The sequence below is a fragment of the Solanum tuberosum genome, unplaced genomic scaffold (assembly GCF_000226075.1).
Source record: "Solanum tuberosum cultivar DM 1-3 516 R44 unplaced genomic scaffold, SolTub_3.0 scf00227, whole genome shotgun sequence".
NCBI classification, from domain to species: domain Eukaryota; kingdom Viridiplantae; phylum Streptophyta; class Magnoliopsida; order Solanales; family Solanaceae; genus Solanum; species Solanum tuberosum.
In genome coordinates this window covers 317,911-345,361 of record NW_006239150.1, presented here as the reverse complement: position 1 = coordinate 345,361, position 27,451 = coordinate 317,911, and the positions used below count along the sequence as shown (strand labels likewise).

Below are 27,451 nucleotides of genomic sequence, written 5' to 3'. Positions count from 1 at the left end.
ATTATTCATAAATAAAATATAAATATTTTGTAAAATTTTAAATAGCTCAAGTCTTTAACTTTACAATTTTCTCAAGCCCAACTATTACAATCCTAAGTCCAAGTCCATCAAAATTTATTACTTTAGTCTTTACCTACCATATCTTTCATAAGATGGTCACAATTTCTCTTAATTGAATCACTTTGTTCGTGTAATGATAACTCTGGTATTGCTTAATTGAACCAACAATAGCTTTTCTATGAATTGTTCATGTATTAGGTGTTTGTGTCTATCAAAAAATGTATATCCTCAAAACTTTATTACTTTCAAACCGAAAAAATCAGAAAAACTAAACCAAACCGTCAATAACCAAACCAACAGTTATTTTTTTCGTTTGGATTGGTTGGGTTTTAGAAATTTAAAAAATCGACTAGACTAATTTGGTTTTGATTTTAACCAATAACCGATCCAAATCAAACCACGAACACCCCTAATAATTATAATACAAAATATGTGCCAATTTTTAATAATACTCTCAATGAAAAATAAATATGGGTTAATACTCAATATCGCAATTATAGAACTAATTAGCTGAGCACAATATTTTTTTTTAAAATAAAAAATAACTGAACACAATATCTTTAGGAAATGATTTTAATTTTTTTTTTGCTACACAGATCATTTTTAGAGATTGACAAGGGCATCATCGTGATAAAACCACATAGATACATGAAAAGAGGCCTAATTCATAAATTTACCCCTACTCAAATATAAAATTGAACTAACACATTCATATTATGTAGCATCATCGTATATGACAATTTTATGTTCTACATTGCATCCTACATGTATCATGTTACGTAGGACATATATGTCTACTTATTCAAATTATACAAATTTAAGTGTGTATAGTTGTACACACCTAAAACTTAAGAGCAACAAATCAGTTGAAGTCAAGTTAAATGACACATTTATGTATAATCCCAATGAAAAAAAGAGAACAACTTTTTAAGGGACGTTTGGTAGAACGTATTAGAGAAAATAATATTGATTTTTTTTTAAATTTAATACTGTTTTTAATTTATGTTTAACGTATTTGATACTATGATTTTTTGTACATATCAAATCATGATATTAGTAATATAAAAGCTATTAATACAAAAATAAACATGATTAAAGATAAATTATCGTTAAAATTCCTCAAAATATACAAAGTTAAAAGAATATAAAAAGTATTTTTAAAAGTAAATAATACCATAGGGTTAGTTGTCCAAACATTATTGTTCGATACAATTTATGCATCAACCATCCAACTAAATAAAACCTATAAGAAGGGGGTCACTAAAAATAATTCTCTTCTTTCTCACTATTTAGGCACACTCATCGTGCTCTCCGCCACTTCTCTATTTGCATTCTTTCAGATCTATTCCTCTCTCTTTCTTTCTTTTGCATCCATCAATGGCTTCTATTACAGGCTCATCAGCTACCGCCATGTCCTGCTCCTTCAAGGTAAATCAGGTTATATCTTTCGATCAGCTTCTCCGATCCTTCACTCTTTTGATGTTATGATTTTCTCGATTTCGTTTTCGGAACGCTTCGTTTTGTGCATCTGACATTTAATTTCTGGAGTACTGTTTATTGTAATTTGATTGCCTTTGAATGATTTTTGTGAATAAGGCATGTTGATTTTACATGAGTTTTTAAGTTTTGTATAATGAGATTTGAAATCATGAAAATAAGATATGTTGCTTACCCTAGTAGGGGTGTTCACGGTTTGGTGAAAAAAAGTAAAAGCTAACCGCAAACCAAACCAAACCTATTTAAAAAATGGACATTTTGTTTGTTTTTAAATTTAAAAATCAATAATATTTGGTTTGGTTTTGTTTTTTTAAATAAAAACAATCAATAAAAAACCAAACTGATGAATTATATACATAGATTTTATAATTATTTGAACATTTTATATTAGTTTTTCATAAATAATTATAAATATTTTATACCTTTTACTGATTAGTTTGATTTGTCTACCCTTCAATGGCTTGGGATCTAAAGTTGGGTTGAAATGTGTGACCTCATCTAAAAGCTTAAGCGGTTAAAGAGAGCACACTTTATTAGTTAATAATATTGTCAACACGCCCCTCACTTGCGGGCCTTAATATTTTTCATGGGCCAAATACATGAATTTTTTTTTAATTTGGGTGGCGGTGAGATTCGATCTCAGGTGGTATAACGTTGAAGTGTGACCATCTCATTTAAAAACTTAAGCTGTCATAGAGAGCACACTTTTATTAGTTAATGATATTCTCAATAGGATATTATTTTTGTATATTGTCTCTACAGATGCAATTCAAACATGCTAAAGGTTTGGAATAATGTTGAAAAATAATAGAAGATTTGGACGTATTCATTTTGTGATAGTAGAGAGAAACTTATTGATTCATAATGTTCATTTGAAACAATTGTCTAGTGTCTTGGTTACTTTACTATTATCAATTTATCATGAGCTAGCTGTAAATCGAAAAACCGAACCAAACCAATGTTTTCTATTTGGTTTGGTTTTAGAAATTTAAAAATAGACTAAATTGGTTTGATTTTGGATTTAATCAAAAACCGATCCATGAACATCCCTACATACTGCAACATATAAAGACTAGTTGATGGTGTAAATATTGTTGTATCTATAATTAAGCTCTACAATAGAATTTCACTGTCAATTTGTTTGTTTCTTGAAGTTACTTGTCCTATTGTTTCTCTCGGGATTTTTAATTCTATGGCTGATGAAAGGATGAGGAACCAAAATTCTCATGTAATTTTATTTTGAGGAAGTAATCAATGAAACACAAAAATTGTTTAACTCTTTGCCATATATTAAGTCCGTCATTCCAGGTAAATATTTGAGCTTCTAAAAGAGTAGAGAACCAGTTTCCCACTCTCCCCCTAATCTGTGTCAGGGAAATAATTAAACATTTTGTTCTCTTGTTTATGCAGGAACTTAACCGTGTCTCGAATTTGAAGACATCTTCTCTTTCATTCAAGGGGATTAGCTACTCTTCCATCAGAGTGAATCCAGCCACTCGTCGCCTCAGTATTACTTGTGCGGTATTGTCTTGTAACCGAGTGTTCTCTTTTTTGTGCAAATGTGTTTTCTAGTTGACCTCTAACCATAATTGTTGTGATTCATTGCAATACGGCCTGTTTTGCTATGAGCAAAACTGATACTGTGTTTTATTTTAAGCACCAACAATTAGTGGTTAAATTTGTGAATTAGATACTGAGTTATCTTAAGTTGTTTTGTGGAGATCACTAATTAATCAGTAAATAGCTATTATAAATTTATAGAATGAGTAAATTAAAATAAAGTGGATACCACCCGACTTAGTATCTTATCATGGTAGGTTTCCTTATTCCTGGTAGTATCTTAGCTGTGACTTTGTTTTGATCGTTTATTTCTTACTCTTCTACTGATAAATGCACAAAAAGAGGAATTCGTTTTAGGGAAAAAAGGGAATAATTAAAGAGATAGTTTGTTGTGACAAACCATATTTCATTCTGGAAATTCTCTTTTAAAATTATTTTATTTCTAAATTAATAAAGGAAAAGGAACTTTCTTTCTAAAACATAAGCAAACTGACCAGGATCCTTCCCTCATCAATACTGTGCAGCCATCCTCCATTTGTTCATTTTTGCTACTTGCCCACTTTTCCCTTGGGAAATAGTTTTTTAACAGAAACCTAAGAAAAGCAATAAAAGGAACAAATGTAAAATTGAGAGAAGGATATTGCTTGCTCCTGATAGGGGGTGTGCTTCTAGCGATCAAGGGAAGAAAGGGTTTGTTAAACAAAAACTTAACAGGACTTTTTGTGATATTTCAGATCTCAGGGTGCATTTAGTGTAATTGAATTATCTATTGCCCAAGAAAAAGCAGGAAATTCTGCTTAGCTGATCTACAGCATTTGTGCACATTTTATGTTCACGTCTCTTAAATCAAACTATTTTCTTCGGTACTGACACTATATTTATTGAGACTGTTTTGTGATTAACCTCTTCATCCTAAAGATTATGTTTTTTTTTTCTCACTTTCCTGTTCTACATGTGACATGGAATTTTGTGGTCTGTAATTCAAAATATAGCTTTTTCTTCTTTTTCATATGCAAGTTATTAAAAATAATGAGAGTTGTATCTCTGCAGGCTAAGCCAGAGACTGTCAACAAAGTGTGTGACATTGTGAAGAAACAACTGGCTCTTTCTGCTGATACTGAAGTCTGTGGAGATTCAAAGTTTGCTGCGCTTGGTGCTGATTCTCTTGATACGGTATGTAGTTTGGCACTAAGGCAATTTGTTGCAATGCATTGTAGTCTTTTCCGCAAAAATGGTTAGAACAATTAACTAATTTTAGTTTGGGCTTCAGCCAAATTAGTTACAAGGCTTGGTTGATGTCGTTATGTCTAATGTAGCATTTTGTTTCCCTGTATATGGTCTAGAGGAATTCAAATTGATTACAAGGGATAAAAAGTAGTGAATCGCAGCAAGGTGCTAGATCTATAGGCTTGTCCTTCCTCCATATGATATAGTTTCATACACTACTGTGATTAAAAACAAGTATGACGATATTTAAACACTGTTTCTGGAGTTCTTGGACAAAAGGAGTATCCTTAATTACCAATTCAAAAAAAAAAAAGGAGCATCCTTGATATCCCTAGTGATGTGTTGACCTTTATGCTTAGCATATTGGCCCGGCTATTTAATTGTTATAAGCCATGTTGAATGTACCAATCTAGTGAGTTCTCCCCCAAGAAAATAATACTAATAATCTTTAAGGGATAGAACTAACAGCAGAAATGTTCTCTTGTTGCTCATCCTGTAACTATGCCTCAATGGCCCTTCCCTTGGGGCATGACACTCAATTATATATCTGAACACATTTATTTATGACTGCAGAAGTTAACGGACATAGTTTTCATGTTATTATGCAATGTATAATCTGTAATTTTTGTCAATACAAGTTCACTGATTTGGCTATATCATTTATGTTGAATCTCTTTCGTGTTCAGGTGGAGATTGTCATGGGACTTGAGGAAGAGTTTGGCATCTCCGTGGAAGAAGACAGTGCTCAGAGTATTGCAACAGTTCAAGATGCTGCAGACCTGATTGAGGATCTCATTTCAAAGAAAGCTTGAGACTGAACTAAACTTTAGAACCTCAGCTAGTTTGCTTATTAGGATTATCTCGTTTGGTTGTGTTTTACAGTTGAAGATGATGCAGTTTGCAATATTGAACTTTGTCTAATTAAAGAACTCTGTTTCATCAGAGAGGAAGCCTCGTGAGCTGTCTTGTTTTCGCCGAATCCTGCAATTAAATCTAAAGATATACATGTATATCTATTTTGGCTATTCCTTTATGCTACTGAGCTTTGGTGCATAAAATCCACACCATGTTGATATACAAATCTCAAAAGATCCGTGTTGAAATAAAAATAAAAATTTCATACCAATAAGACGGCCTACAAATGAAGAGCTTTGTTCACATATAAAGTTTTATTCTTTTCCTAGGCTAAAACTAAGCACAGTGATGTTGAGGTCAGGTTATCTTTGTTGGGGAAGGCGAAAACATTTGGAAGGATTTCGTAGTAAAAAAATTTGAACTCAAAGTTCTGACCACGTGATTAGCCTGATAAAAGTTCACCGTCTCGAAAGAATCCATTACGTATCTTATCACTAATTAAGAGTTTCTTCCATGTATTGAGGAAGATACACTACAAGTCTACAATAGAGATAGAGGCCAGTTGGGGAGGGAGGCAACGAGATTTGTATGTATCTCAGATACTAGGTATATGTATCTTAGATACATGTAAGAGCGGTGAGCAAGAGGCTAGTGAGATTGGGGAGGGAGGCAACGAGATTAATTGTATGTATCTCAGATACTAGGTATATATATCTTAAATACATGCGAGAGTGGCGAACAAGAGGCCAGTGAGATTGGGGAGGGACGTAGGGAGATTAGTATGTATCCTAGATACTAGGTATATGTATCTTAGATACATGCGAGAGTGCCGAGCAAGAATAATTATGTATCTCAAATACATGCAAAAATCCAATTGAATACAATGTATCTCTAACAAATTTGACCTCAAATACATGTATATGAGAACGTATATGGACGCACAGAAATATGATAAGTTACGTAATATTACAAACTTGTATCACTATAACTTCCCCTTGCTATTTGGCCCTAAAAATTGAAATTATGATGCAAAAATTTGAACTTACGGCCGGCGGACAAAAGTGCAAATGAGGCTAAAGGAAGTGTATTTGTTCCTTTAGGATCATTGCACCCCTGTTCGCTTTCTGGCGTGTAATTCTTCTTAGTTCATAGTGTTGGGATATACTATTAACCATGTAATTGTGTTATAGTATTTTTTATTTAATCCCTTGCAAAGATTTTTTTTATGTTATTTATTTAATATAATAAATTTTTGTTTAAATAGATCATTATGTATATATGTGTGTCCATTGCTTATATAGTAGACAATTTTGTGTATGGAGTATTTTAACTCATACACGGAAGATTAAAATTGTTGGTGCATATAAGTTATAAATTTATGTTCACGATCAAAGATGAAGTAGGACGAACATCTTGATGATCGTAGCACAAGATTAAATATAATTTGATCTTAATTATGAGAATGGTTAAATTCAACTTCTTGTGCTAGTACATTTTGTATGTATTGAACGGACCAATTAGAGACATTTGTTTATGTTCTGAATATTTATAAATAAATTCTCTAGTCCACTACATGTATTTATACTCTCAATCTTGATATAATTATTATGATCTATGTAATTTATTTTATTGTTTTAATCTATTAAAAGGTGAGACTTTTTGATGAGTCAATAAATTCCTAATAGATTAGATAATGACAAATTACATTAGTGAAATAATAATTAGTTGATAGAACCGTGTCTCGGACCCGAGTTGAAGACACCCCTTTATGATTACTTATAAGTTTTCACGTGAAAACCCTGCAGGTGGATTTTAGATCCGTCACGTGAAATAAGTTAAGTAAATATAATAAAGGATTAATTTAGTCAATGAATTAAATTTTCAGATAATTTTGATTTAATTGATTGGTGTCGGTAATTCTAACACGGGGGGTTAAATAAGATGTAGTGGTAGATTTCGAAATTAAATTGAGGAGTGCAATTACAGAATTTTAGTGGAATACTTTGTAATTTATTGCGATATGGTTAATTCGTTCATTTGAGAATTATTATCGTAATTGGAAGCCTCTATTAAATATATCTACGGTCCCTACTATGCCTGATTAATTGACCAAGTTTGAAAAGAAGGACAAATTAATTTTATTGTTGATCTTCTTTAAAGGATGAATTATTTGAGAGTTAAAGATTGAGTTAGTGACAAAAACGTTTGGTCTTAAATGGATGAAAACGTTTTTGTTCTTATTACAAAAACGTTTGGCCTTTAAATGGATGAAAACGTTTTTGTTCTTATTACAAAAACGTTTGGCCTTTAAATGGATGAAAACGTTTTTGTTCTTATTACAAAAACGTTTGGCCTTTAAATGGATGAAAACGTTTTTGTTCTTATTACAAAAACGTTTGGCCTTTAAATGGATGAAAACGTTTTTGTTCTTATTACAAAAACGTTTGGCCTTTAAATGGATGAAAACGTTTTTGTTCTTATTACAAAAACGTTTGGCCTTTAAATGGATGAAAACGTTTTTGTTCTTATTACAAAAACGTTTGGCCTTTAAATGGATGAAAACGTTTTTGTTCTTATTACAAAAACGTTTGGCCTTTAAATGGATGAAAACGTTTTTGTTCTTATTACAAAAACGTTTGGCCTTTAAATGGATGAAAACGTTTTTGTTCTTATTACAAAAACGTTTGGCCTTTAAATGGATGAAAACGTTTTTGTTCTTATTACAAAAACGTTTGGCCTTTAAATGGATGAAAACGTTTTTGTTCTTATTACAAAAATGTTTGGCCTTTAATGGATGAAAACGTTTTTTATCTCAATTGATTCTCATGATCCTTTTGATTGCTCATTAAGCCTGAAATTTATTTGGACGTTTTTCCTATTCATTCTTGAGTTGGAAAACTAGATAAATAGGCTGGATGTGGCATGAAAGGATTGATCTTTGAAAAAAAAATATAACACTTGCCCACACAAGTATCTTGGTAGTAACAGTCAATCAGGAAATAGGAGAAGATCGTAGCTCTGGATCCTTGGCATCTGGACGACTTTTGTGGAAGATTCAACAGGTTAGTATTCTTCTAAACTCGTTTATGTTATATTGTTTAGTCTATATGTAAGATTTGTGATCCTGAATATACCTTCCGTTGTGCATATTCTAACAATTGGTATCACGAGTCTTCTTACATATACTAAATAATGTAATAAGATACTTCATGCTTGATTGAATGTCTATATCATGATGAGTTACTGATTAAATATGAATTCGTTGTAACATAAATACGATATTTTCTGTTTGTGAATTTATAATTTTAGCTCAATGGAATGAGAATTATTCAAATTAGTAGTCTTTGAGTACTTGTGTGTCCATTCTTGAATTGCAGAAATTAGGGCGGTGGTGTAAAGGGACGAAAATGAAATTCTTGGATTGGTACCTCAAAATTGCGGTTGGCTAGGCTGTGATTGGAGTTATTCATCATCAAAACTGATTTTTGTATCACTACTATCCTTTTTTCTCTCTCTCTTTTTCTTTCACTTAATTTCCTATACATTTTCATCTGGTTTTGATTTAGATTTCATCAAGTAAATCCAGCTATGTAGTGGTAGCGTTGTTATCCACTTTGAATGATCAGATGATAAGGTAACTGTAGATCGAAGAGAGCTTGGGAGAGTTCTCCTGAAGCTAAAGCTGTCAGAGAAGTTCTCAATCCATTTGGTGTTTGGTGATCCTTTTGTGGCGGTTAATAAAGAAATAATGTTCCTTCTTTGTTTTAAGGCGAAATGGTTTGATAGACCCTTGTACTTGTATATGAGTTTGTATTATGGACCCTTGTATTAACTCTTTACCAACTGAACCTAGTATTTTAATAAACAAAGTACTATATTATCAGAGCTCAGGTCAATAGAGTTCCCCTCTTGACATCTTCTGTTAAATTTAATCTATTGCTTCAGTCTTATCATTTATCTGCTTCTGTGTTGATGACGTCTCATGCATAGCTCCCACTCTCCTCTCAACTTTAGTCTGTTCGAGTTTGCCATTTTTCAATATATGCATTTTACGAACTATATATATTGACAAACAAGAAAACTAGAGAAAATTGTTTTTGGCTAATAATTTATATTCTGTTTTATGTTGTACTCTCATGAAGATTGAAGCAGCCAGAAAAATCGCTCAGACTATCTCACATGCACGCTGCAAACAAGGTGTACTTGAGTGCGCCAATGATCTGTCGCTTAACCTTCAGGACTTCAATTTGGACACTGCAAGAAAGTGACTTGCATAGCACAACTGATTGCTGTTTCAACTTTCAACGTTTTGTTTTCCTGTGAGCCAACCAACCGCCCCTTTCATGTTTACAAAGTGACGACTTGATGGATGGTTTTCGTAGTAATTTGAACTCTTGAACATGAAAACATTTTGCATTGCATGAGAAACTATTGTGAAAGTAAAGGCCAGTGTCTGATCTGACATGACCAAGCTTTATCAGTTTTATAATGTATGCAATTAGTATATTGACAATCATGTAAGATCTGTCTGTTTTAAGTCCCTTATTTCTGTTGCTTCTGGGAAAGAAACTAAGATTCTAGCAATAAAGATATGATGAATTAATAGATTTTGACAATCATGTAGCATCACTGTTTTAATTGTCATTTCAGTTACTACTGCTTGTTTCTTATGCTTTGGTTATCACACATTATTGTGTTGTTATGTGCTTCTTCTAGTATTTGTTGTCTTCCTTCCGTGTATTATTTGATATGGGTTACTTCAACGTATAATATCCTAGATACATGTCAATTACACTAATTTTTTTGCTAGTGTTATTGAAACAACACTATTGTTTGTCATATTTGATTTGAAAATCTTCTCATTTTCTTGATGTTATAGAATTTTAAGTTTGAAAAGATCAAAAAAAAAAAAAAGCCCTCGTCCCTTCTAGAGTTGGGCTGGGCTGAGCATTTTCAGGCCCTTCGATATGAAGGGCCTGTCCGCCATAGCTCATCAAATTTCTTGGCCCACGATGCTTGGACCGGATGAGGTTGGGCCAACCCTTTTTTGACAACTCTACTACTAGGTAACAACATCCTCATATATAACTTAAAACTCATTTATTTTTTCTATATATTCTTTGTCTAATAAAAAATATGTTTCTTGGGTCAACGATTAATTAATACAAAGAAATTAAATTATCATGCATAATTCAATGAACTATATATGATTAAGAAGCACATGAATATCAAAACTATTCAGTTCATCTACCCGTTCAATTTTTTATTTGCTATGTACATAAAATCGTGCAAAGAAGTAGCTAATATAAAAAGAAGATAAACATAATCATCCTATAAATATAGTTGAAAGAAGCCTATTCAAACACCAACAATAACATATTAATTTTTGAGTTAGTATATAGTATACATTAATTGGGTAGCTCTTTGTGTATAGAAAGAAATTGAAGGGTAAAAAATGAAGCCAATTAATTTTGTTCTATTTATTAGTGTAATGTGTTTGGGGATTTGCAATGCAGATAATAAAAAGCTGAAGATGAATTATTATCACAAAAGTTGCCCTTCAGTTGAAAAGATTGTTAAGGAAATAACATGGAGCAAAGTTGCTGCTGATCCAACCTTGGCTGCAAAGCTACTTCGACTTCACTATCATGACTGTTTTGTTAGGGTACGTATCTTCCTTCTCCTATCGATATATATTCAGTGACAGAATTAGAATTTTATCAAAGGGTTCAAAATATGAAAAGTGACATACAAAAGAAGTTCAAGGGGTTATATATACCTAAAAAATAATTTTAATCAGGTATAAATAATATTATTTTCTGTCTAAGGGGGTTCGAATCTGATATCTATATTGGGGTTTGATTAGCCATTTATCCTACTTAGGAAGTATTAAATTGTTTCCTATAAAAAATATTACTATCATTTTCATGATTCGAATACAAAGTCTCTGATTAAGAATGAAGACTATACTTACCACTCCATAACATTTTTCGCTGATCTTTTCTGTTAACTCTATCGAGACCTTCTCCGAGAGTTAATTATTATATATACATCACGTATTAGAAAGCAAAGTTTAACTTCTATACGATAACCATTTGCGATATATATTACACCATAAAAACATCTTAAAGATAACAATATGTGCTTTATGGTTTCGTCCATAATAAGTGTAACGAGTTACTTGAAAAATATATAACATGTTAAATTACATTGAAAATATTATTGCAGGGATGTGATGCATCAATTCTACTAGACGCGACTCCAACTAATAGTGGAGAAAAAACAGCACTTCCAAATAGATCTGTAGGAGGTTATGAGGTTATCGACGATATAAAGAAGAAAGTAGAACAAGTATGCCCACATCAAGTTTCTTGTGCTGATATTCTAACCTTGGCAGCTCGAGATGCTGTTTCATACCAAGTAAACACTTACATATATACAATTCACAATTTTAACATTATGTGTTTGAATTTATCATAACTCATTCGATTTATTAAGTTCGAAATATATTATTTATACTTGATTTAATGAATTTTTAACAAATATATACCAAGTTTGAGCCAACATTGTTAGGCTCGGAGTTCGGATGAATCCATAACTAAAGCACTACATTTAGGAGTATTGGCTACATGTTCGGCCTAAATATGTGCATATTATTAGCTTGAAATTTCAGTAACTAAAAAAAATAAAAATTTAGAACTCATAAATTTCATGTCTTAAGACTTCAGCTCTACTAATAAATAGGCAAAGAAGTAAAAGGTGAGCATTGACGTACTCTCTCGAATTATATATTGGTGTTTGATAAGTGTAAGAAATTACAAAAAAAAAAAACTTTTAACACAAGAAAAGTACGTTAGCAATTATATTAGATATATAGAAATTAGAAAAGAGTGTCGTATAAAATAGAAGAACCAGAGTACTAATTAAAGTTTACTATATTGTTAATAATAGTTTGGAAGATCAATGTGGCAAGTTCCAACAGGGAGGAAAGATGGAAGGGTATCGATTGCATCGGAAGCATTAGACAGTTTGCCTTCTGCTTCTGCAAACTTTTCCACTCTTTTGGGACAATTTCAAGACAACAACTTGGACATTGTTGATTTGGTCACTTTGTCAGGTACTAAAACTAATTTAAATTATTCTCTCCAATTAATTACACTAACATGCATGGTTTCTTTAAGGAAAGAAAAGTGTATCATTTTGTAGTAATACTTGCTGACATGAAATTTAAGAAAATAAATGAATGTTTTAATTTTGATCGTTAAATATATAAAATTATCAAGATTCTTCTTTTAAGTGAGTGGTGATGAAAGTTTCATGTGTGTTTTCATTTAAATGTAGTGAGGGTCTCAGAGGGTCGTTTGGTAGCTAGATGAAAAATAAGATATTCATGTATTAATTTTCGTATGACTTATACAACGCTTGATAGGTAGATTGGAAATAAGTTATTCATGTATTAATTTTCATATGACTTATACGACGCTGTAGATTGGAAATAAGTTATTCATGTATAAAATTAAGGAAAAACTACCTAATTAGACAAAAATTCCTATCATATTTACTAATTCTCGTTATAGTTAGATATAATTACATATTTTCTCACTAATTAATAATTTCATACCAGATTTCAAGTAAAATACACCTAGATACATGTATTTTTGCTACCAGATACACTAAAATAGACATAGATCAGGCGAGAGCGAGATAGTATATGTATCCCAGATACATGTGAATCACACTAGATACATGTATCTGGGATACCAGATACAGGGATGGAGGCGAGCGAGAGAGTTAGATACATGCGAATCCACTTGAATACAATGTATATCCGAACGTATCTGAACACACCTAATTTTGATCTCAAATATCTGAACGCGCCAGATACATGTAACCGAAGTCCAAAATCTGATAAATTTTGTAATATTGCAAACTAGCGCGAATCTAAGTAATTAGCTCTTAAATTAGTGAGATTTCTGTAAGTTACCCTAAAATTAATATGACGTTTGGTTGACAATTTAGAAACCCGCATAACTAATACATATTTAAGTTATGAGAGAATCTATGTTTATTTTATGTTAGGATAGAAGGTGGAATAACTACTACATGAGTAACTTATCTCTTGGATAAAATTAAATATAAATTAACTCATAACTAAAAATAGCTGCATAACTCTAACCAACTAACAAACAACCCTGACTAATGATGAATTAATTATGATATGCATGCGCAGGGGCACATACAATAGGAGTAACACATTGCACATTGGTTGCTAGAAGACTTTATAATTTCACAGGAAAGGGTGATGTTGATCCTTCATTGAATCCCAATTATGCTACAACTTTGAGGAAATTATGTCCTAACCCTATTAATAGAGCAACTATTCTAGAAATGGATCCCCAAAGTTCTCTGTCTTTTGATAGCCATTATTTTGAGGCTCTGAATCAACATATGGGCTTACTTGGATCAGATGCTGCGTTAATGACCAACTCCCTTTCTGCTCTGATTGTAAGAAAGATGCAAAATCCACATGTTTTCTTAGCTTTTTTTGGTCGTTCAATGAAGAAAATGGGAGAAATTAGAGTCCTCGCGGGTGGTGAAGGAGAAATAAGGAAGAACTGTAGAGTCGTAAATGCCTGAATTCAGATAAAAGACGAATCTTGTTTTATGTTTGAATTATGTATACATATGTTTAAAAAAAATGTATACATATAATAAGATCATATTCATTCTGAATCATCTAATTTGAGCGTGGAACTGTAGCTCTGTTGATCAGCGTGATATGATCAACTTCTGAGATTATATTGTAATTTCAAAAAGTTTGTTAGTGTTTTGCATTTAGTTCATTACGTTTCCGTGACATAAAATAAAAAATAGTCCTGCACTGCATTTCCTGCCGTGCTATTAGCATTTAGCAATAAGGCAAGGCTTTTCTGGTTCATATCAACTCAATACTTTTGACGTGGAACATAAATTTATCTGTAAAAATATATTAAAATTGCAACAAATAGTAGGTCCAGACCCATAAGATTAAAAATACAATGAGAAATCTTAAAGGTTGAACCCATAGAGCTTAAATCATGAATCGCGCCTAGAAATGGATCTCCATTTTGTGGATGACCACTTAGGATTTGATCCAATTCATAAACAAAAGGTACGATCAAAATCATATAATGTTCACGTTCTGGTTCTATTATCGGCTTCTCTTTTTATACAAATAATAAATCCGATGATCAAACAAACAGAAGGAAAATCAAACATACTTGATCCTATTAACATTGGTATGCAATTCATTGTTGCGCAAAAGTGTTCTTCCCATTTTCCTCCATCCTTTTATTTCTCCTAAAATCAAACAAAATACAAAAGCTCGTATTTTCTACTATCAATGTTTGTCAATCCAAATCATGATATAAATATCTTAGTCCTAGCTATCATATTATATTAAATTTTTTGTTTCTTGCAAGCTTGCACCTGTATGTGGAAGCAGATCAAAACAGAATATGCAATGTGATGCACAAACGTCAATAAGCCAAGCAGGCGAAAAGGAAAAGAGGAAGTTGAAGAAAACTTGTTTTGGATTGAGAACATACAATACAAACAACTAAACCAAAGTACTGTCACTGTCTCGACTCTCGACACTAATTTAGTAGGAGAGAGAAGCATACTGATTTAACATGCTTTGCAGCTCTTCCTACAATATCCTGGAAGGCCTGCACTTCCCAGCATATACTCTGGATTCTTGGTGCATTCGCCAAGAGCAGCCCATCTCTCACAATTCTCATCAGCATCGGTGCAATTTCCATCGGTACCCACAGTTTTGTCAAAGGAATCCACATGAATCCACTTTGTTGCTGACCATTTCTCACCTTGAAGTACAGGGCACCCACCATGGAGGCTAATAGGATCAGGAGTGGCATTTGGATGGAGACTATAGAAAAGCAGGGCATCTCCTTTCCGTGGCTTCACTGATAAATTCCAAGAATACGAAAGAGCAGAGAAAGATGCACAATAAGTTTTAGCGAATACAACTATGCAACAATTCTGAGAGATTTTGAAATCGTATAGATTACCTGCTATGCCCTTCTTTGCACATTCAGACAAACTGTCATCCGCTGCCATTGACCTACGTCGATGAGATTCCTGTAGAAAGTTCCAATCTTTGTTGAGTAAAGAATGTGTAGTAACAAATTCAAAAACAAAGAAGAAGAAGAAGAAGCCAAGAGCAGACTGTATATAAATTTTGTGAAGCTAAATTGCAAATGCCATCTAATCAGTACCATTCAATTTATAGCGAGAAGAACAAAAAGACTTCTCTACTAAACAAACTAGAGAATCAAGGCAAACATATCCAAGCAAAAAACGCAACATTTTCCAAGCTCAGACCACTGCTTTAATAGTATAGCTCGCTGCAACGTAATAAGCCATAACGGAAGTTGGAAGCAGAAGTTCAGCGTTTTATAATGGACCTCCGTGCTTTTTTCAGTTTTCTGATGTGCACACATGAGCCCTTCAATTGTGACACTATAAAGCTCTTGGTTCCCAAAATTATCTTGGTTTGGTATTCAGCATATTTTTACCCTCCAGTATTTAATCTTCCAAAATTTCAATAACACTACTTCAAAATTAATATATTACATTTAAACTCACCACATAAATAAAAGAATGCAGCTATTGTAAAGGTAGGCTAACAATGGGCACCTTAAAAGATAAATGCGTTCCTCATAACCCAATAAGCAAAATGCATAATGTAATTGAAGCAGAAAAATGGAATCAACAGTAGATAAAACCTAAACTAACCTCTGCTTTTGGGAAGACAGTCTCACCTCCCTTTTCAACATCTGTGAGATACATAAGTACAGTGGCAAACCTGTGTCCACCTCGAGCAATATTAACCTTGTCTACAAAGTAATCATAGTGCGGCTCATATTTCTGCCCCTCCTCATATCGTAGTACTTGTATTTCTTCTCCATTTTCTGTAAATAAGAAATAACTATCACGTACTTGGGTAACTTAATGTTGTCTCTCCATATATTTCTAACCAGCAGATACAGTGACAAACTTAATGGATAGAACAAAGAATGAGTGTCAAAAAAGTTGTTCATAATTTAATTCAAGGAGAATAATTCTTGTAATATAGGTAATTAATAACTTAAGTCTTTGAGTAGTTGAAAAGTTAACAGCTTTTAGACTTTTAGTATAGCAGATATAACATATCAAGTTTTTTTGAATAAAAATATATCCATTGTAAACCAATAAACAGTGAACAGAACAAATAATATTTTAAACCAAATCGATTTCATCTCTTTTAGTAGGTTGCACTCTTTAATCGACACCAAATTGTGTCATTCTCAGTCTTAAAGCTTAGTGAAACTCAACATCTGCAAAACCTATTACAGTTTGACTGGTCAAATGATATATAGTATAAAAGAAGGAATTATCATTTAATGTACATACAACTACAAACATTTTACTGAAGTGAGTTAATTTTGTATATGACAAGACTGATAGGTGACATATTACAGAGAATCTTGATTATGCAACTAACTATTGATGAGTTCAGACAAAATTCACATAGAAGTATCGTTTAGGGGATGCCACACCTTTGGGTAGAAAGGTCCAAGTTGCGATCTTATCCTCTATCCCTGAGACAATAGGATCCTGTGGCATGGGAAAAGATTTCACAAAATCAAAGATGCAGAAGTTATCAAGTATGAAGCAGTGAGTTTGTCTTTAAAACAAGTGATATCATATGAAGCCTGTAATAAGTCATATGCTAATCATTAAAGGGAGCAATCATCAATTATCAGATTAAAACAACAATAACCATGTTGGAGATGGGCGGGTATGGAAAAGTGGATCAATGAGAAGGATTGATGCCAATTGAATCCGTATCATTCACCATCAGTAAAAGATGTGCTAAATGATGTGATACATAACGGAACCTCATCTTGTTCTGCAGATGTTTTAGGTACTTTGCATCCCAAAAAGAAAACGCGGACACACAACATAATTTGTTTTCTTCGAATAGAGAGATGAGAAAACTAACATATGCAACCACTGTTAATAGTCAAAGATCAAAAACCATTATCGCAGGATCATGTAAGTATAGAAAATGCTAAATCAAAGCTCAAAAACTGAAGATCCAGAAAATTGCAAAGACTAGCATGTGCACATAGGAAAATATGAGTTGCATAATCACAGCATTTAAAGATAAAATAGTAAAGTGGCAAAATTATACATAAAACCAACCTTAGCTTTGGAAATGAACATTCCAGAGCTGGTCCTAACCTCACTGTGCTTACTCTTTCCAGACTCATTATCTGCCACAGCAGATCTCTTCAACTCCGATTTTGCCTACAATACAATCCCCAAATTCAAAAAATCCACACACAAAAACTTCAATCTCCTACCAAAACAAATTAAAAAGAGAAAATGAGAACTCACGAGTGATATCAAGTGATTGCATTCTTCATCCGTAAGAAATCCTTCATATACAAAAGCTCTGTAAACAGTCAAAATCAATCCATTAAAAAACAACAAACAGGGAATTAAGAAGTAGTAGAAGCAACAATACCTAGGTTTCCATGAAATTTGCTTGGACTTAGATGGATTGATGATCGCTGAGCTGGATGATTCGTGTATGAACGCTATGATGAAGATGAGGAAGAAGAAACTCGCCAGCTGAGAAGAGCTATTCATGAATTCACACTAGAAAAAATGCACTACAACAAAATTTGTGAGATCAATTTTGCTCTCTAATAGTAAATCTAAATTCAGTTGACTTGAAGCAGTAAACTGACACAAGATACCCCAGGGACTAGTAACAAAGGTGACAAATGTGGTGCTTGCGGTTGAATTTGGAAAAAGGTTAAAATGGACTTAAATTCACAACAAATTAACTTGAATACGTAATACTCCCTTGACAATAAAATTATACAGTCAATTTAAATTTTTAATTTTAGAAATATTATAAAATATTTTTACATATTATTAATATTTAAATAAAAATAACAAAAGGAGTATTATGACTTCTCCAACCTTACACTCTATTTTACTTCTGAAATATAGTTTTCTATTTTTTTAGACAACCAACTCCAACCCAATTCTCTATTTTACTATTTAAAAAAGAATATTTTTTTCTCTGAAATATTATATTATTATTTCTATTTATATTTCATTTTCTTTTCATAATATAAATTTGTTCTTTCTTTTTTCAAACTAATCACCCTATATAATTTTCATGTAATATAATTTTTTTTTCAAATTCTTTATTTAATATAAAATTATATTTATTCAAAATTTTAAAAAAACAACTACGAATAATTGAAAAAATAAATCAACAAGCATGACCATAATCACAAGTACAATAATTCTTTGGATCATACACTAATTTTTTTTACGAATATTGTTAATTATGAAAACGACCTGGCAGATTACTAAATTATTGTTGTGATTTTTAAAATTATCATGTTATGTATTATATTGTTATTTTGTATTTAAATTATTATGTTATGTATTGTAGTTTTAAATTAAAATTTTCATCTTATCATTTAAATTTTGTGCATTCTTTATAGTGAAAATTAATAATAATATCAAATTTCAGTTAAAGTGACGAAAATTGTTTTTTTTTTTTTTTGAAATATTGTTAATTCGGGATGAAAGTAGCATATATTAAATAATATATATTTTTAAAATGTTGTATTACATTTAAAAAGAATTACGAATATTAGAAATTTAATTAATAGTCTTATATGAAATATAATATGTTAATTACAAAATAATAAAAATAATATTAAAATAATGAAAAAATGAAATAGAGAGGCGAATAGTAATTTTTCAAATTTGGAGAAATACTATTCACCTCTCTATTAATAGAGAATAGAGAGTTTTTTAGAGTGTGGTTGGAGACTCAATTCTCTCCTTTATATAGAGAATAGAGAGTAAAATAGAGTGGGGTTGGAGATGGTCTTATAAAACACATTAGACTCTAAATTAAGTACATGAAATTTGTTTAGAATGTTTACTTGACTTACTAAAATAAGCACTTCTTATATGACTTGTTTTCATCGTCATTATCGTCACGCTCTTGTTCAACACCTTTGAAGCAACCGACCTACACCATTGAATTTTGTGAGTAGTCCTCTAACTTCAATTAACTTTATTTTTTTTTCCAACTTTTTTATTGTCTATAAATCATTTACTCCAACTTCCAATGGGGTTGATTTAAATCTTTAGTAGGAATCAAACCATTTATATTCGCAGAAACTTCTATTGCTCGAATTTTTCAAAAATATGTCATACCGGTGTCAAAGCAGTTTTTAAACCATGAATACATGTGGTGATGTGGACCCCCAAAAATATACATTTGGAAGATCCAATATGCATTTGTCAACATTTTTGGAAAGTTCAAGCAACGTGGCTAAAAACCATTGAATGATAACACATTTGCCTTTCAATTCTTGAGTTAAATCCTATTAACAAAGTAATCTGCACTTGCTGATATAAAGTATGTACCATACAAAATAATACAGGTACTGCTTAGCTAGCCGTGTCAAAACGCACAGGTTGAACCTATTTCTGGATGCACTCAAACAGAACAAGGGTCTGCTATGCACCCTATAATATGTTGGAATTCAATGTATAGTAGGGTCCAACCAACGTCGCTAAACAAACCTGCTAGACCTTTCAAAACTTGAAAACACTGATTGCCGCACTTTTCATTTTGGATTTCTCAGTAGATTTTCACCTGGATCCGGTGATTCAATCAGTTATGGTAGAATAGAACACTAATAACCCGACATGTGTGTTGTGAATTCCGACAGCTCCATGGCGGTGAGATGTTTGTCCAGAGTGTTCGGATCGATCACATGAGAGATCTTCATTGTAACAAGGAATTAACATTATATTTCTCCAACTCTGCCAGACTTTGCTGGTAATTTGGATCATCTTTACACTTTGGTGAGGGCATGTCAAGCAGTAAATTCACTTTTTGGGATATATCGTCTTGACGATTAGTATGTTGGAATGTTTTCTTTCTCTCAAGAATGCTTCTGGTACCTTTTAGCATCTCGTGAACCTGCATATGACATGCATCAAATTAGTGAAAATTACATATATATATATATATATATATATATTCTCCTTTCTTGTGCCATGATATGTTAATGTTATAGAATAAGGAACCAAGTTCTCTTGGAATTAGCTTAACATTCCAAGCACAGTTGGACAAAGCTCTAGTTACTATGATTCATACTGGTTATGTGCCCCCTAAGATTTTAGATAACGTGCCTGGCTCATTTGAGGCCGATCTGTTGAAGCTTGTTGTATGCATAAAGAGGCAACCATAACCATCCGATTCATCTGTTCTGAGTCATAGGCATCCCCAAGTGATGGATCAACTAACCCACTGTGATTCTTACTAAGCAGCATTGGTTTGGCCTGCAACATGGGGTTATCATAGTAAGTTTTAGTATGATCCATTGCCAGAAGAAGTGGCAATTTTAATATACTACATCTTCCTCCTAATAACAAAAGGACATACAATTGAGATGATTGCATACCCACATCACAACACTATTACGAGATTCATCCAAAGCTGCACGTCCAGAAATGAGCTCTAACAATAAAACGCCAAAGGCGTAGACGTCTGTTTTTTCATCCACAACACCATGCATGAAGAACTCAGGAGGGAGGTATCTGTCATGGAATTTAGAAAGATATATCATTATGGGAGATCATTACAGTATATAAGTTTTTTCGGTTGAGATTATGATCCACAGACCCAAATGTTCCTTCAAACTGAGATACAGTGAGGTGAGTCCATTGATCAGGAAGCCATTTTGCAAGTCCAAAATCAGATATCTGCAGAAAACTAAAAGTTGAACATCAAAATGCCGCCAATTGATGTGAGAAAAATAAAACCCCTGTAGATTTTGTGTTGATAGAAGTCCTTGGACTGTGGATCTACTGACGGGAAGAGTAAATAAAACAGAAACAAATAACACTGTATTTTATCAGTAATGCACTAATTGTTCTTGTGCTATGTCAGTTTGAAGAAAACTTCATGTTTGGGACAAATAAAAAAAAAGGTTTCATCAAGAGGTTAGGTATTGAACGAAAGGTATTCTTACAAATGACATCCAATTATTGCTGAAAGGTGTTCAAATGCCAGACAACAAAGCGACTCTAAAACATAATACAATAGCTTTTAACTTCACAAGTACTTGTTCAAAGAGATACCTGAGCTTCAAAATCTTCCGTCAGCAAAACATTAGCTGTCTTGATATCTCTATGGATGATTCTCCTCCGGCAACCCTCATGGAGATATCCAAGGCCAGCAGCAGTGCCAAGAGAGATATTATACCTATAACACCAAGACAACTTACCCTTTTCACCTGAAAAGAGTAATGCGTAATAGAGAAAACTAATTAATGGTTAAGAATCTACAGAAGAAATAAATTCAAAAGAAGCTAATGATGAACAGACCATTAAGCAGATTTGCTAAGCTCCCATGTGGAGACAGAGGAAGGACAAGGTGCATCCCTCCTTCAACTCCATATCCAATAACACCAGAAATGTTGGGATGGTTGACATGTACCAGAATTCCGAGCTCAGATAAGTAGTCCGCTGTCATCTCCTCTTGAGTTCCCCTGATCAGCCTTTTAACTGCCACCAGTTGGCCATCTTTAAGATGTCCCTTATATACTTCAGATGAACCTCCCTCACCGATCAGGTTTTCTTTGAGAATGACATAAAGAATAATGAGCACCACAATATGCTATTTAATCTGGTAATTTGCTAAATAAAAGTACTAACTAAACATTTGGGAGATACAAATAAGCTCATCATGCACAAGCAGTTGAAAGTTGAAAAATTGAGTTGTTCTGAAGTTCAAAGTGATATTTTCTTTCAAGTTGGCAGCCTTAGTTGCAGATATTTGGATAAAAATTAAGTCGTCTAAAGACGAAATAGTAGAGATACAAAGAAACTCATACCACGGCTAAAGTTGCCGGTAGCTTTCTGAAGATCAGAGAGTGGGAAATTCTTCCAGTGCGCTTGAAAACAGTGACGTAAATCAGCATCTAGATTAGAAGAAGGCGCCATTGGAATGCTCTGTTCTGTACTCCTACTTTTCCATTTCGGTAGCATCTTAATAGAAGGCAGCGAAGGTATGCTAGGATGGAAAGTATGCAAATGCATGGCTGAACTTATCTTTAGTCTTTTAATGAAACCTTTCCACTGGGATTGAAATTTTCCATCTGAATCTGAAGTGTTGCTGGACTTTGAAGTTGTAGACTCTGCATCATCTTCGGAAGCATCTCTGATAGACTCCTCAGCTACGTCATCTCGTGATTGAACCTTGTCCAGAGGTTCTTCAGTTGAATCCTTTTCTATTTTTCCTTCACCCACAGTGAGACACCGCAATTCTAGCATAACATGATGACATGTTACATATTACAAAGATAAACATGTACACAAACTAATCAACAGATCAAGATGAGTAGTATGATCTAAAAAAACATCCAAGGTGAAGAAATATAGTTTTACCTTCAGCAGAGATAGAAATGGAAGCACAAAAAAGTAGCGTATTTTGCCCCACCTTCGAGAGCCCCTTTCCCGTGATTCCATTGGAGGGATTCTCACTGTAACACAGTTAGAACTATCAGTTATTTTGACAAGTCATTTACTCAAACACATATATTGTAGTAGGGCAATTGTTGAAACATCAAGCTAATGGTCTCTTTGTCCATTTTCATTCAAATCTCAGGCCAGTACTCAACTCATCCTCTCAGCTTCTATTCTCTTACATATATATGCTTTTGAATTCGATCTATCTGTAGCCCCCTTAACAAAACTACTCAAAGATCAATCTGAAGTCGTAAATACAGCAGTCCCATAAAATAAAATACATTTGTTGTTCACGCATATAAGCAAAAAAACATTTCTAATGAAAATTAATAAGTTTTTATTCATATTATCCACCATTCGTGTGCATATTTCATTGCATCATAATGACACAAATGTATACATACATCTTGCATTAGAAACAAAATTAATTACGTTGGCAACCTATCTGTTAATGGTACAATATACAAAAATAAGCTACAGCATTTCCTCATCAAAAATCATACCAAGGGAAACTAAAATCAATCAGAATAGAAGATACCATGGGGCAGCAAATGGTTCACGAGTAGTTTTCATGGAGAAAACGACGATGAATTAGCCAAACAAAAATTGAACCCCGAGTGGCCTGAGCAGGAGAGAAGGGATCGGAGCCTCTTCCAGAGAAACCAAAAATGAATGAGAGAGAGAAAGAATTGAAGGAGATGAGAGGGAAATAGTGGTTGTCATGCTGTCTACCTGAATCTTGCCTCCTCTCTATGAGCAAAATTCGGAGTTTTTTCCATATTTACGTGCATGATTTCTTTTTGTCCCCCAACCTACGTGCATGAAAATAACAACTACTCTAATAAATTTAGGAAAAAACTCTGATTTTTTTCCTCAAATACATCGTTAGTGCTATCACCTCACAATATATTAAAGGGAAAAAGGACAAATATACTCCCGCACTATTGTAAATGGTATGTAGATACCCTTTGTCATACTTTTTGGATATTGGTGCCCCTGCCGTTAAAAAACTAGAGCATACCCTTTATACTAACGGACATACATGTGCCATAATCTTATCCACCAACCCGACATTTATTAAATATAGAATTGACGGATAAAATTGTGTCACGTGTCCTTATTTAGTCTTCCGTTAGAGTGAAGGGCATATATATGCTCTAGTTTTTGGACGGCAATGCCACTAATGTCCCAAAAATATGACGGAGGGTATCTGCATACCATTTATGATAGTTTGGGGTATATTTGTTCTTTTTTCCTATATTAAAATATGTTAAATTTCAAACTCAATAATTTCATTGAGACCTCGACGTGGCAGATATTATCAACAAAAACAAAAATTATAGATTTAATCGACAAGAGCCTGAAGGAATGGAACACACGTCACCTTCAATGAGAAATTTGAGCTCCACAAACAACCGACCCTCTCTTTTCTCTTTCCATTACAATCATGAAAAATATTTGTCTAAACACAAATTGCAACAAACTATTTTAGTTTATGAATTTATGAATATTATCATTTAATTATACATGACAAATTATGTATCATGCACTATTAGAATCACTTGAAGTACCATTTCATAGGAGGTACAACAAAAATTAATCTTAGTGGGATACCTCATCAATCCTTTGTCTTGTTGATATTAGTACTCCTCTGTACCTAATTACTTGTCTACTTTTAAATTGACACACATACTAAGAAAACAATAATTGATATAGTGACTTTATCATTTTACCCCTATTAATTATGAAGTGGATGAATTAAAAACTAATTCTACCATTTTCAAAGTAATTAATTAAGGGTATAATGGGTAAATTTTTTTTGTCATTTCTTGATTTGTCAAAATGGACAAGTAATTAGGGACAATTAAAAAAGAAAATGTGAACAAGTAATTAATGACAGATGGAGTATTATATTTCTGGTGAAGTATTATCCTTTCAAAAACTGAAATTTATAATCTGAAATAAGTTATAAATATTTTGTAGCTACAAATCATTTATTAAAAGTAAAATTAAATATAAAATTGTATGATTCTTTTTGGGACTAAAAAAAATGAATCATATAAATTAGGATAAAAAGAGTAAATGTTTTAACAATGAAAAAATGTCATATTCTTGTATTCTTAGAAAATAGTTATATTTACCCTTCGTCATATTTTTTTTATATATTTATCTTTATCATCCAACTTTGAGTACATATTTGCCTTTTGGAATGTTAACTCTCATGTCTCCACCCTTATTATCTTGTGTGTCTATTTGTTCAACTTTATACACGTTCAAGTATTTATTTGTGTACATTCAAAATTGGAAAGCATAAATGTAAAATAATGTCAAGCTAAATGACATATTTATGTATGATTCTCTTCAGAGAGTTTCATTTACTTATAAAAAATACTTAAAAATAAATTAGGAACCTAATTTATTTTTTAAAACTTTTTAAAAAAAGAAAAAAAGCATATACCATTCTCCCCATAAAAACAACCCCTTTACCCTCGCCCCCACATCTTCTCTATCCTTTTTCTCTCTCCTCTTTGTATTTAAGCTTCTGTCCTCTAATCAATTTTTTTCAAATTCAAAACCGAGCAACCAAAAGAAGATAACTGTTTTTCCCTTTTCCTTGACAATTGAGAGAGATAAATAACATTACACAAAACAATTTCCCTCCTTCCCTTACAACAAGGAACAGGTAAAATCAGAAATTATTCAACCTTCTTTTTTTCAATCCTGTTAACCCATTTTCAACAACTCTGTTGACTTTGTTTGTTCTCCTTCATGCTTTGAACGATTTGATTTTTATTATTACCAAAACAAATTATGGCAACAGAGATTTTGCGGCCACAGGATATATTAACTCAACGGTTCAGAGTTTCACCGTCGGCGTGTTATCGTCGGAGAAACAACTTTGGAAACGGCAATGACTATTTTAACCCTAGGTCTTCTTATGGGAACCGGAAACAGGTGGTCAGAACGGAAAGGGAAAGATCTGAGAAGAAGAAGGTGAAAAACCAACCTGAGCCGTTGATGAGGAGGAGATCTGCGAGTTCCGAGGATTTGAGACCGACTCACAACGCCGGTAAGTCTAACGGTGGCGTAGTTATGGGACAGGTGACGATTTTGAGGAGAGGCGAGTCTTTGGATTCTCTGAACTCAATGTATGGAACCAGACCGGGTCAACCCGAAATGGTGCACAAGCAGATCCGGGTCGGGTTATCGTCGGCCGACGTCTACGCCGGTTCAGCTTTTTCAAATTCGCCGTCGCCTAGAGCTCTTCCGTTGCCTTCCTTTTTCAACAAAAAGCAAGAAGATTTCAAGTCTGATGACTTTGCCAGTAGAGATTTGAGGCGCTTGCTCCGGCTGGAACACTAGGAGGATCCGGTTATGACGTTCCCTGAAAATGATCCGACCCGAATCGACGAAATATCGATAAAAGTTATCGAATTTTCGGGATCTTAATTTCTCCATGATTTTTTTTAGACATGTGGAGAAGATGAAAAGGTCTGAAATTTGAGAAATTTAGAAAAAGAACTTTATATTTTGAATTTTTCTTAAAATTTTTGTAAGATATGAATTTATTTTTATTGATCAATATTGGGAGGGTTTTGTTGTAATATGGGAATGGAATATTGTAATATATATAGTACTATATGATAAAATATTGGGAATGGGAATAATTATGGGAGAATTAGTAAAGTGGTTGGAGGGGAAGAAGATGAGTATATAAGAATGTTGTGCTGCTCTGTTAATGGTGTTAGAGATGACTGAAGATGATGTTGAAAGAGGAACTTTTCAGTTTCTTCTTGAAAATCGTAAGATAATACTTATAAATACTACTAATATTCAGTGATCAACAGCTTACTACTTGTTATGGTTTTATTTAAATTATTGGTCTATCGACGTAAATCTGCGATCGGTTATTGAAATAAACTTCAAATATTTTCAAATTCTCAAAAAGTGGCGTAGTCCAATTTTTGAGTTTTCAAAGTAAAATGACATCCTTCATGATTTGGGTAAGCAATTGGATAGCTCCCTTAGATCCATTAGAAACACTATGTGGAGGTGAGAATGGCATGGGAGCCCCTATAGGCCTCATTATCCTTGGGGATGTGGGACTAGAGGTCAACCCACATCATAAAGTGATGGGTCATAGACTTATATATTTCGACATAAATACAAGTAATGACTTGTTGATTCGGACAATTTTTCCATCATAAATTAATTTTTGAGATTGAGCTAGTCTCATATGCTATATCTGTTGTCCCATCAGAGCCAAGACCATTTCAATTCATACGCACCACCAATGTTCTTTATCCATACATTAGCTTTTGGGTTGGATTGAGTTAGACTCAAGATTCATATTTATATGGTATCAAAGTTAGATTCATCCCACCATTTTTACAGGATTTAATGATGTTGGATCCCATTTATGATTTATTGATGTTAGGCTCCATTTAAATGTTTAGTCATAAGCATAAAGTGAGGTGTTAAGTCACACATTGGTGGAATGAGGAAAATATGAGGACAATCCTCCTTTATAAGCTAACTTTTGAGGTTGAGTTACATCTGATTTCCATTTCTTTACGGTAAGTTCAGCTAGTTCTATGAAGAGAGGGTGAAATAGGAGTGAGGTGGG

The 27,451-nt window shown here is 33.0% G+C and overlaps 5 protein-coding genes across 6 annotated transcripts; 3 read left to right on the top strand and 2 right to left on the bottom strand.

The window, feature by feature from the left end:
* The first annotated feature begins 1,319 nt into the window (after nt 1-1,319).
* On the top strand, nt 1,320-5,371 carry LOC102579239 (acyl carrier protein 1, chloroplastic-like). Its single transcript, XM_006356631.2, has 4 exons — nt 1,320-1,488; nt 2,968-3,078; nt 4,168-4,290; nt 5,031-5,371. Exons 1-4 carry the CDS (start codon nt 1,438-1,440, stop codon nt 5,154-5,156), a joined length of 411 nt encoding a protein of 136 aa, XP_006356693.1. The 5' UTR covers nt 1,320-1,437; the 3' UTR covers nt 5,157-5,371.
* Nucleotides 5,372-10,601: 5,230 nt separating this feature from the next.
* LOC102591823 (peroxidase 24) lies at nt 10,602-13,917 on the top strand. Its single transcript, XM_006356669.2, has 4 exons — nt 10,602-10,864; nt 11,428-11,619; nt 12,151-12,316; nt 13,430-13,917. The coding sequence occupies exons 1-4, from the start codon at nt 10,655-10,657 to the stop codon at nt 13,834-13,836; spliced, it is 975 nt and encodes a 324-aa protein (XP_006356731.1). The 5' UTR covers nt 10,602-10,654; the 3' UTR covers nt 13,837-13,917.
* A 770-nt stretch (nt 13,918-14,687) lies between these two features.
* On the bottom strand, nt 14,688-18,015 carry LOC102578911 (probable prolyl 4-hydroxylase 4). Its single transcript, XM_006356630.2, has 7 exons — nt 17,771-18,015; nt 17,641-17,698; nt 17,446-17,550; nt 16,797-16,854; nt 15,994-16,169; nt 15,267-15,336; nt 14,688-15,161 (listed from the first exon to the last, which is right to left on the bottom strand). Exons 1-7 carry the CDS (start codon nt 17,893-17,895, stop codon nt 14,866-14,868), a joined length of 888 nt encoding a protein of 295 aa, XP_006356692.1. The 5' UTR covers nt 17,896-18,015; the 3' UTR covers nt 14,688-14,865.
* A 1,724-nt stretch (nt 18,016-19,739) lies between these two features.
* LOC102591480 (receptor-like cytosolic serine/threonine-protein kinase RBK2) lies at nt 19,740-25,920 on the bottom strand. 2 transcript variants are annotated; one of them, XM_015313034.1, is made up of 10 exons: nt 25,832-25,920; nt 24,209-24,286; nt 22,744-22,838; nt 22,191-22,622; nt 21,682-21,933; nt 21,436-21,590; nt 20,978-21,057; nt 20,757-20,892; nt 20,485-20,634; nt 19,740-20,272 (listed from the first exon to the last, which is right to left on the bottom strand). In XM_015313034.1, exons 4-10 carry the CDS (start codon nt 22,393-22,395, stop codon nt 20,075-20,077), a joined length of 1,176 nt encoding a protein of 391 aa, XP_015168520.1. In that variant the 5' UTR covers nt 22,396-22,622; nt 22,744-22,838; nt 24,209-24,286; nt 25,832-25,920; the 3' UTR covers nt 19,740-20,074. The 2 variants fall into 2 exon arrangements, with proteins under 2 accessions (XP_015168520.1, XP_015168521.1); XM_015313035.1 differs by lacking the exon at nt 24,209-24,286 and having other exon boundaries at nt 25,832-25,914.
* On the top strand, nt 25,636-26,187 carry LOC107062410 (uncharacterized). Its single transcript, XM_015313016.1, has one exon. The coding sequence runs from the start codon at nt 25,636-25,638 to the stop codon at nt 26,185-26,187; it is 552 nt and encodes a 183-aa protein (XP_015168502.1).
* Nucleotides 26,188-27,451: the final 1,264 nt, after the last annotated feature.

Bases quoted from the DNA above. Each gene is read 5' to 3' on its own strand.
- LOC107062410 (XM_015313016.1), top strand. From the start codon at position 25,636: ATGGCAACAGAGATTTTGCGGCCACAGGATATATTAACTCAACGGTTC.
- LOC102579239 (XM_006356631.2), top strand. From the start codon at position 1,438: ATGGCTTCTATTACAGGCTCATCAGCTACCGCCATGTCCTGCTCCTTC. The intron at 1,489-2,967 runs GTAAATCAGGTT...TTGTTTATGCAG, and splicing joins CCATGTCCTGCTCCTTCAAG to GAACTTAACCGTGTCTCGAA. The intron at 4,291-5,030 runs GTATGTAGTTTG...TTTCGTGTTCAG, and splicing joins GTGCTGATTCTCTTGATACG to GTGGAGATTGTCATGGGACT.
- LOC102578911 (XM_006356630.2), bottom strand. From the start codon at position 17,895: ATGAATAGCTCTTCTCAGCTGGCGAGTTTCTTCTTCCTCATCTTCATC. The intron at 17,699-17,770 runs GTATTGTTGCTT...GACTGTTTACAG, and splicing joins CAAATTTCATGGAAACCTAG to AGCTTTTGTATATGAAGGAT. The intron at 15,337-15,993 runs GTTAGTTTAGGT...AACTTTCTACAG, and splicing joins CTGTCTTCCCAAAAGCAGAG to GAATCTCATCGACGTAGGTC.
- LOC102591480 (XM_015313034.1), bottom strand. From the start codon at position 22,395: ATGCATTTGCATACTTTCCATCCTAGCATACCTTCGCTGCCTTCTATT. The intron at 21,591-21,681 runs GTCTGTTCATCA...TACTCTTTTCAG, and splicing joins CTTAGCAAATCTGCTTAATG to GTGAAAAGGGTAAGTTGTCT. The intron at 20,893-20,977 runs GTCTGTGGATCA...ATTCCATGACAG, and splicing joins CAGTTTGAAGGAACATTTGG to ATACCTCCCTCCTGAGTTCT.
- LOC102591823 (XM_006356669.2), top strand. From the start codon at position 10,655: ATGAAGCCAATTAATTTTGTTCTATTTATTAGTGTAATGTGTTTGGGG. The intron at 10,865-11,427 runs GTACGTATCTTC...ATATTATTGCAG, and splicing joins ATCATGACTGTTTTGTTAGG to GGATGTGATGCATCAATTCT. The intron at 12,317-13,429 runs GTACTAAAACTA...ATGCATGCGCAG, and splicing joins TGATTTGGTCACTTTGTCAG to GGGCACATACAATAGGAGTA.